The following is a 10,209-nucleotide window of genomic DNA, read 5'->3' as shown; positions in this document are numbered from 1 at the left end:
AAGTAAACAAGCCAAAGATTACGTTTCAATCATACGGTCAAACTTTCAATGTTGGATGTTCGAGTTGTCTAGTTTGTAGCAACAAGGGGAGGCGAGCTGGGAAAGCTTCTGCATCCGGAAAAGAGCATAAGAAGAAGGGGAAACATACGGCCGGTACCAGAGAATGAAGTCCGCGCTGGAGATGCACATTCAAAAGTGTGTGCAAAGCGAAGCATGAAGGGACAACTCGAGTTGTCGGTTGGTTGACGTACCTCCCTCATCAGTGTTGAGAGTATGATCGTTCGGTGGTAGGAGGAAGGTCAAGGGGCTTTAGGAAGTAATCGTTCCCCCAGGGGAACAAACAGTTTTAGGTACACTGAAGGGAAAATTGCTCACACAACTCTTTTAGGGAATGCTCTAGTGGCCCTGAAAAGGGCCGTTTTGTTGAGAATGGCAACTATAATGCAGACCGAATTTAAGCGCGTTCTCCACGGATACGGCGAGCCAGCTGGATGTCCTTGGGCATAATGGTGACACGCTTGGCGTGGATGGCGCAAAGGTTGGTATCTTCGAAAAGACCGACCAGATAGGCCTCGCTCGCTTCCTGCAGGGCCATGACAGCCGAGCTCTGGAAGCGCAGATCGGTCTTGAAGTCCTGGGCGATCTCACGAACCAGACGCTGGAATGGCAGCTTGCGGATCAGCAGCTCAGTCGACTTTTGGTAGCGACGGATTTCACGCAGAGCAACGGTTCCTGGCCGATAACGGTGAGGCTTCTTGACACCTCCGGTGGCTGGGGCGCTCTTGCGAGCGGCTTTGGTAGCCAGCTGCTTGCGAGGAGCTTTTCCTCCAGTAGACTTACGAGCAGTCTGCTTGGTACGGGCCATTGTGTTAGATGATGATTAATTTGCTTTCAATCCAAACGGATCAGTTGAAACGCAGCGACAGAATGAGGGTCAAAAAACCAGGCAGTCCTCTTTTATATGCTCATATCGATGCAGGCAACCAATCGGAAGCCACGGAAGAATAGAAAAAGCAAGAGAGGAAAGAAGAACTCAACCCTCGAGTGGGTATAAAAGTGGCCGCTAGTGTTTGGCGCAGCCATCATCATCATCATCAGTTGCGTGATAGTTTTCGAGTGAATAAGACGTGCGAATCGGAAGCTAAAAGGAAAAGCGAAAAGGAGAGAGACCTATTTTCGACGGTGCCACCCGTCAGTGTGTGAAAGAGTGTTCAACCGCGATCGTGTTGCGATCACAGTGAGCGTTGGCATTTGCGTTGTGTGACAGCAAAAGGAAGAGAAGAAGCGAGCCGGAGTGATTCCGTCGGCGAGCTGCAGTGCAGCAGGGCGTTGCGGGGTGGGAAAAGAAAACAACAAAAACCGTGAAAAGTTGTGGTGGTCGTTCGAATTGATTTCGCCGACGTTTGGTAGTGCCTAAACGAATAGGATTTTGCGGTGCGTGGAAGGAGAAGAAGAATTCCTCTAGTGCGTGAGTGAAGACAATTGATTGTCTGGAGTTGTGATTGTGGGAGCTCGGCCTGTTGGCCATGGCGGCTGTAAATGCCGCTCCCCCTGGGGGGAATTCCGGTAACGGGAGAAGATTACCGGAATGGTTGGATCCGAACAGTAATCACGGACAATTAGTGGTGATGTCGATGGTGGCGAAAGACGGAGGAAAGTTCCCGGACAATCCGTTCGTTATCGGGCGGTCGCTGGAACATGCCGCCGGTGGAAAATTGGACGAGACGTACACCGAAAACAGAGGTTCGCGGTACGTGTTGAAAGTGCGAAGTGAAGCGAAAGTACAAAAGTTGATGCAGATGACGGAGCTGATTGATGGCACCAAGGTGGCGATTCAATTGCATCCGACGATGAATTTCGTCAAATGCGTTGTCAGCTGCCCGGAAGCGATCAACATGAGCAAGGAATTGCTTGAAACGGAGTTGAGCAGCCAGGGCGTGACGAATGTCCACCGAATCACACGACAGGATGGAAAGGTAAGAGTAAATACCCCTACCCTTATTTTGACCATCAGTGGAACTGTTATCCCGAAGCATATTTGGTTCGGTTCGCTTCGAGTTCCCACCCGTGTGTATTATCCCTCCCCAATGGTTTGTTACAAGTGTTTCGCGTACGGTCACACAAAATTGCGTTGCCAGGGGCAGGAACGGTGTCGAAATTGTTCGAAAAGTCACCCAATCGATCTCGAGGCCGGCTGTGCATCGCCTCCGCATTGTTTGCATTGTGGCGAAGGGCATCAGTCGAACAGCAAGAAATGTAAGGTGTTCCAGAAGGAGGAGGAAATCATCCGGATCAAGGTCAACACCGGCGTGTCGTTCATTGACGCGAAAAAGGAGTACGACCGGGTCCATGGCGAAAAATCGTATGCTGGGGTTTCCGGTGCTCAGAATCGATTGCATCAGGACGAAAAGGATCGGGAAATTCAAGTTTTGCGGGCTGAAGTGGAGCGGATGAAAGGAGTCGACCAGGAATTGGCGAAGCTCCGAAAAATCGTCGAGGAGCTTTCGACGAAGAAGCATAAGCGGAGCAAGAAGGAACGAACGATCCAAGTCATGAAGGTAACCGATTCGGAGATGGAGGCAGAAGAAATCGACAAGAAGGACAAGTTGGCGAAAAGGAAGCAGCAAGGAGGATCCGGAGAAATCTCCCCTCCCTACAAGCGGAATACGAACGGGAACGATTCGGAATTAATGTCGGGTAGCAACTACGAATCGACGGGAGCTATTGGTGGCGAGGTGAGTTCACCTCTTCCTCAAAGATCCAGGTATGGCCCAACGAAACCGCAATCAAGCCGCATGTAACAGTCGAAGTAGTGAACAGCATAGTTGTAGCCCCCCAAAAGTGTTTGCAGTGCAGTGGAACATTAACGGCCTTAAAGGCCGTCAGGATGAACTTTTGTTATTAGTGCGTGAAAATCCTCCTGTAGCTATCGCTCTGCAGGAGACTAAAAACAGTGACAACTCGTTTCTTGGGCGCTTCCTCCGGGAAGAATACGTATGGTTTAATCGTGTGGATCCGGAAAACAGCACGGTGCGGGGCGTCGCTCTTGCAGTGCGTAAGTCTTTCGATCCGTCTCCCGTGGTATTAGACTCTTCCATACCAGCAGTAGCAGCAACGATCCTTTATCCAATAGAAGCCACTCTGGTTTCTCTATACATCCCTCCAGATAAAATGACTGTCCAAATGGTGGAAGACATCTTAGCGTCGATTGTGCTGGCAAGCAAGTATCCGCTAGTGGTGATGGGAGACCTTAATGCCCACCATGAGGCTTGGGGCTCCAATAAATCAGACAATAAGGGAAAAGCAATCCTAGAGTTCGTGGTTGATCACGACCTAGTGATTTTGAATTCCGGACAAGGTACCCGATTAGATCCTGTCAGCGGAAAGTTATCTGCAATCGACCTCACCATTGTATCAACGGAGATTGGGTATAAACTGAGCTGGACAGTGGATGAAGATAACCGAGGTAGTGATCATTTCCCGATCATAATATCCGTTACTGGAGCTGAAGTTGCTAAGCAGACTAAAAGGCGGCAATGGATGTACAACAAGGCGGATTGGAAGGGTTTTGAGAACTCCATCGAGAAGAAAAGTTACCAGTTTTCCAGCATCGCTGAGTTCACCAAGCTCGTGAAGTCAAGTGCGGAGAAATTCATTCCTCGAACCAGCTCGAATGTTGGGAGAAAATCGGTTCACTGGTGGAACCCGGAAGTGGAAAACAACGTAAAGTACCGGAGGAAAAAGCTACGTAAGGTAAAAAAGCTACCCGACCATCACCCGGAAAAGGCCGAAGCTGTTAAAGAGTTCAAGCTAGCGAGAAACAACTGCAGACGAGTCATCAATAAAGCGAAAAAAGCATCCTGGGACGAGTTTACTAATTCGTTCAATCCAGACACTCCAGTGAGCCTCATCTGGCGTAACGTGAAAGCGTTGAGCGGGAAGAATCAAGTAACGGCACCAACCCTTCGGCTGAATGACGTGTTTTTGGAGGACCCCAAAGAAATTGCAAACACAATGGCTGATTATCTTGAGCAGATATACGGACCTGAAGAGATGATTGCGGCCGAGCCCATGGCAGATACTCCCAAAATTGAAGGGCTGTTCAATAGGGATATCTCCATGGAAGAGCTGTTGTGGGCAATAGACCAGGGTAAAGGGCAATCCGTTGGGCCTGATTCTCTCGGATACCCAATGTTGAAACACCTCCCATATAAGGCCAAAGTCGGTTTCTTGAAGCTTATCAATGAGGTTTGGAAGTCGGGAAAAATTCCACATGAGTGGAAGGAAGGTACAGTTATCCCGTTACCCAAACCTGGTAAAGACCCCAAGATCCTCGGCAATCAACGTCCCATCACATTGATGAGCTGTGCTGGGAAGACGGTAGAACGGATTGTCAACCGGCGGCTCGTTGAGGTAATTGAATCAAACCAGCTGTTGGATCCACGACAATATGGGTTCCGTCAGGGAAGAGGCATCGATATGTATCTAGCGGATCTGGAAGCATGCGTTGACGAGGCTCTAGGAAAAAAGCAGCACATCGACTTAGTTTCTCTGGACATCAGCAAGGCTTACGATCACATCTCCAACAAGGCAATAGTAAGACAGCTGCAGAACTGGGGAATTCACGGAAGGTTGATGGAGTTTGTTCAAGACTACCTCAGAGATAGGTACTTTCGAGTGGCAATTGGAGGGACCTTCTCTGATAGGAAGAAACAAACCAACGGCGTACCACAAGGATCAGTGCTGGCAGTGACTCTCTTCGTGATCGGCATGAACTCTGTATTTGGCAGGGTTTCGGAGAGTAGTCCATCGCGCGTGCTGCGCTTCTTTGTTTATGCTGACGATATTGTCGTAGTCATCTCCGGTCTGAACCAAAAGGCAGTCAGGAAAAAGGTACAAGAAGTCGTTTCATGGATAGGAAACTGGGCCAATGACAGCGGCCTTAAAATTGCTGCTGAAAAATCGAAGCACCTTCACATTTGCAAAAAGTTGAAACACGCAAACCTTCCAGAAGTGAAACTAAATGGAGCCAGCATACCACTGGTTAAAAGTACCAAAGTGCTTGGGGTGACGATCAACAGCAGATTCGACTTCAAGGAACATGCAGTGCAGGTCAAGAAGGAGTGTAAAAGTCGAACATCGTTGCTTCGGATCATTGGACGTCGATCCGGCGGAACAAGGTCAACTTTGCTGTACATCGGAAAGGCCCTAATAATTCCGAAGATATTTCATGGATGGGGCATAGTAAGTCGGAGCAATACGCAAGCAACAAATATCTTGAAACCTGTTTACAACGATATGCTACGTATTGCTTCCGGTGCGTTCCGGTCTAGCCCAATAGTAGCAATTTGTGCGGAGTCTGGCGAGCTGCCTTTTGAGCACTTGGCATGCCAAGTACTAGTGGCAAAAGCTTCGAAGCTGGAAGAGAAAAAGGCATTTGCAAACCACTCAGACGAGTGGCCAATTTCAACGCGTGCGAAAGGTATGTTTGAAGAAGCGACGGGTGAGGAATTGCCGCCCGTAGCGGAATTCCCCCGACCGCTGAGAAAAAGCTGGGCGTCTGCGGAAACAACGGTTGACTGGTCTATTAAGTCCCAATTCAAAGTAGGAGAAGCCACCAGCAAAGCACAAGGACTATTTATCGATTTAGCGAGAACAAGCTACGTAAACTTTAAGCATGTTTTCACTGATGGATCGGTAGACGAAGAGGAACGAGTCGGGCTGGGCATATACTGCAACGGAGAGGAGCGGTGTGCCCGTCTGCCGACGGGTTGCACGATTTTTTCGGCAGAAGCGAAGGCGTTACAGCTTGCTGTTCAGTCCGTTGAACCTGGAGAGAATGCTGTCATCTTCACGGACTCCGCAAGCTGTGTGGCAGCGATCGAAGCGAACACCACCAAACATCCGTGGATTAGAGCAGTGCAGATTGAAATGGAGAAGAAGAACGCGGTGATTTGCTGGATCCCTGGACACGTAGGAATTGATGGGAATGAGAAAGCGGATGCATTAGCGAATAGTGGAAGAAGAGAAGAAGTGCGGGATCGACAGGTACCGGCCGTCGATCGAAATAGTTGGAGCAAGAAGATTCTGGAGTATGTGTGGGAAGGGGCCTGGCACCGAGAACGATCAGTGAAATTAAGAAGAGTGAAACCATCAACTGCTGCATGGAGGGACCGAAAGACTCGTAGTGAACAAGTGGTGCTAACCCGATTGCGTATCGGGCACACGAAGATAACCCATGGGTGGTTGATGGAAAAAGGGGAGGTGCCGAAGTGTCAGCATTGCGGCACAATAATTACAGTGGAGCATTTGCTCATTGAATGCAGGGCATTCGAAAAAGTGCGTAAGGAGATAGGACTCGAAAACAGTTTGGGGGAAATATTATGTTACGGACAAGAGAGGGAAGGGAAAGTGATCAAGTTTTTGAAAGAGTTGAAGCTTTTCAATCAAATTTAAAAAACTATGGGAAACGTTGAATCAAAAATGTAATGGACAACAATGTAAAAACAATGGAAAAAAGGAAAAGAAGTAAATAAATCTGTTGATGAAAAAGAACTGTGAAAACAATCAAAAGTGTGAAAAGGGAAAAAACATCAAATGCATGCGAAACTGTCAATCGTCGAAAATATGAATGCGATTCTAACAATAAAACTGTTTTACACTCCGTAGATGACCGAGAGGCGAATGACCGCTTTTGCGGTTAAAGCCTCGTTAAACCAAACAACCAACCAACCTTGGCGCAGCCATCAGTTCCAGTACTACCGTCGTCGAACACAGAACCAAATTCATCCAAAATGACCGGCCGTGGCAAGGGAGGCAAAGGACTCGGAAAAGGAGGCGCCAAGCGTCATCGCAAGGTTTTGCGTGATAACATCCAGGGTATCACCAAGCCCGCAATCCGTCGTCTGGCTCGTCGTGGAGGAGTCAAGCGTATCTCCGGACTTATCTACGAGGAAACTCGTGGTGTGTTGAAGGTGTTCCTGGAAAACGTCATCCGTGATGCCGTTACCTACACTGAACACGCCAAGCGTAAAACCGTTACCGCTATGGATGTTGTCTACGCTCTGAAGCGTCAGGGACGCACCCTGTACGGTTTCGGAGGTTAAATCGCATTCCAAAGTTTCGCTCTTCAAACGGCCCTTTTCAGGGCCACCAAACACACTCATCAAGGAGTTGATACGACAAATGTTCACACACTAAAAGCAAGGGTAATCTAATGGGACAAGCACTACACGCTTTTGCAGTCCGGCGGTGGCGTGGCTTGGGGAGAAAATTCTCGTCTCCGATTGGAAGACACCATAAAATGCCAATATATATATATACATACATAGTCTAGTCTAGTCAGCACTGTCATTTCCCGGGGTGGCACTACTGTTGTTACTTACTTGTTGTACTTCGGTCGGTTCGAAAACAACAACCGCTATGATGCCACGCCGGTGAAATCCAGTGCGTGCATCTTTCCATACCAATCTCACGTGCATGCATCTCAACTCCGGACTTCAGTGTCAGGTACGGAACGCTCGTCGTACCACTCCCTATTACCTATTACCACTCATCAAATTCCATTAGGATTGCGTTAGGAACTTCTTAGTTTGCCTCGCTCGGTTCCACAATGCGATGGACGAACAAATATTTCATCATGTTCCACACTGTACCTTATGAGAAATGGATGCGGTTGCAATCAATATTTACAAGCACTGGAATTGTGTTCGCGCACCCGAAACGAAACGAAGGGAAAACGAATCACCGAACCGGGTGAGAGACGGGAATTTGAATCCACCGACGGGAAAAAACCGGGAATTTGAGAAGGTCACCGGGAAAATCGTTTTGAACGAACATTTCCAAGCTTCGAATCTACAAACCACAACAAGCATTTATGACTTTGAACAAATCAGTTTCATTGAAATGTATTGAAAGTGGATGATGAAATGTCTACCGTAAAATGGGGTGTTTTCAAGCAACTTCTAGTATGTCAATAATTAAACAAAGGACAGCCCTACTACAGTAAGGACCCGATTTTGTCAGCCCCTCGATGAATTTTAGGCTGACCAAATCGGGTCATTTTATTTTGTTCCCGTTTTTCAAATTTCGACATGGTTACATGGACTTTTAAAGAGGGTACGTGGTAAAACATGACGATACCAATTTTTTGACAAATCTGAAATTGGCTGACAAAATCGGGTCAGTACTGGATTCTCTCGTCGCGTGCCAAACACAATTATGAGGATCCTATGGCAGATTTCTGAGATAATCATGAAAATGTGTGATTTTTGACGTAACTGCAAAACAGGGTTGTAAAGGAATTTGACTTTCGCAAATGAAACCATATTTTGCCAACAACAAAACATAATCTTTTTGATCAATAACTTTGATGCTTTCATTCATTTTCATAAGTTATGCTCAACCTCAATCAGATAATACATCAATATTATCGAACTTGGAACTCCTGCAAACGCAAACCGTTTTCTTTTAACTGCTAAATCTTTCATAGTTATTAATCTGGAAACTGTCAATACTTCGTAAAATTGTCTTGAATTGTTTTTGAGACTTAAATGCAACAGGATCATAACCTATATACCGTTAAGTCACCAGTCACCGTGCGGCCTCCATTCACCGTGCACATATACAAATTCCTACAGAATATTCATACAATTTTCACAAATCATTCTTTGGTCAGCAAAATAAGATAAAACTGATGAAACGAACTAGTTTTTGCCACAAATAATTTTGAAAAACCTAGTTTATGTAGACAAAATCATGTGAATTCTGTTTGATAACGAGATATTGCAACAATCTTAGTAGAAACGCCAAAAAATCACATTTTTTATTTTAACGATAGAGTATGAAATTTTTCAAAATTTCAACAAGTTTTCACTGTGGATATTATTAGTAAGATGTATTTCATCGTATGAGCAATGAGATTTAATGCAAATTAGAATTTTTATTGTGTTTCAGTCGAAACCCAAATGCACGGTGAATGGATCCTTTTCAATATATATGGATCCTATTACCGTGTATAGTGTAAAAGGCATGAAATTATGCGATAATATTAGATTTATTGTTATGTCGTCATTAAACTACTTCATATTTAGAATTTAAGTGAATATGGAATGGTTTGGACAATACAGTCAAACCTCCTATAACGATTTTAATTAAAAAATAATAATTTAGCCAATTTTTAAACTTTGTATAGTTTTTATTGTAAATGAAGATTTGAATACTCTTAAAAATGAATGCGCACACTACTAGCAACATAGTTGCTCCATTAACAACGTTTCTTCAAGATACAAAATCAAATCATGACGAAAACTATACGCACGGTAAATGGTGACACATAGAACGGTACGAGGCGACCTTAACATGACATTTTCAAACATAATTTTTGACTAATTTTTTGTTATGCATCACTAGTTTTAGATTTTTCCCTGAATTATTATATAATTGCCCGCTACGTAGTGGTATTCTAGTACGCTTCAAATTATTTGGAATAGTTTTATATTTTTTTGAAGTGCAAATTTTTCTTAAATGCACGGTGAATGGTAGCTTGACGGTACAGTTAACTCTCCCTAACTCGATATTGAAATTGTCTTGAATTGGTTTTGATACTTGAATGCAACAGGATCATAACCTATATATTTGCATTTGCTTCTTTGAATGATTGTTCTCCTTCGTCTTCGAAAATAGCCCCTATTTGTTTTGCTGGTCTGCTCGATAGGTAGACAGTTTGACAGTTCGATAGGTAGATTTGGTTTCACTCTTCGCGCAACTCGGGTGCCTCTGAGAAAAAAAAAAAAAAAAAAAAAAAATCCCATATTTTCAGGGCTAGACATTTTAGTAATATTCAGTAACAAACAAAATAGTCCCCTTAACCTTTACAATGCAGTGTTACTTCACGGAACAAGCCTAAAGTATAATGGAACATATATCGGCATAAATCGAACGAGTTTTGTAACTTGGAAAAAGTAGTAGAAAAGATAATCCCCTAACACCCCGCTAACTTTCAAAAAGAAACTTTTTCCATAAGAAATATTAAAAGGCGAAATCTAGATAACATTTTCAAAAGCTTTTGTCTGCGTTGTGATCTCAATTAAATATACTTATGTTCTGGGTTACTCACATAGTTTTGTTAATATTGTTTCATTGTTTTGTAGTTAAATCTTTTTTGCCAATAAAATTCTTTCAAAAATGGTTTGAATCGTTTTCAATATC

The 10,209-nt window shown here is 44.8% G+C and overlaps 1 protein-coding gene across 1 annotated transcript; it reads left to right on the top strand.

The window, feature by feature from the left end:
* The first annotated feature begins 2,450 nt into the window (after positions 1-2,450).
* Positions 2,451-7,153, top strand: LOC110678230. Its single transcript, XM_021850849.1, has 2 exons — positions 2,451-2,735; positions 6,744-7,153. The coding sequence occupies exons 1-2, from the start codon at positions 2,451-2,453 to the stop codon at positions 7,104-7,106; spliced, it is 648 nt and encodes a 215-aa protein (XP_021706541.1). The 3' UTR covers positions 7,107-7,153.
* Positions 7,154-10,209: the final 3,056 nt, after the last annotated feature.

The sequence above is a fragment of the Aedes aegypti genome, chromosome 3, assembly GCF_002204515.2.
Source record: "Aedes aegypti strain LVP_AGWG chromosome 3, AaegL5.0 Primary Assembly, whole genome shotgun sequence".
NCBI classification, from domain to species: domain Eukaryota; kingdom Metazoa; phylum Arthropoda; class Insecta; order Diptera; family Culicidae; genus Aedes; species Aedes aegypti.
The sequence above is the reverse complement of the archived record's forward strand: the minus strand, read 5'-3'. Positions and strand labels throughout refer to the sequence as shown.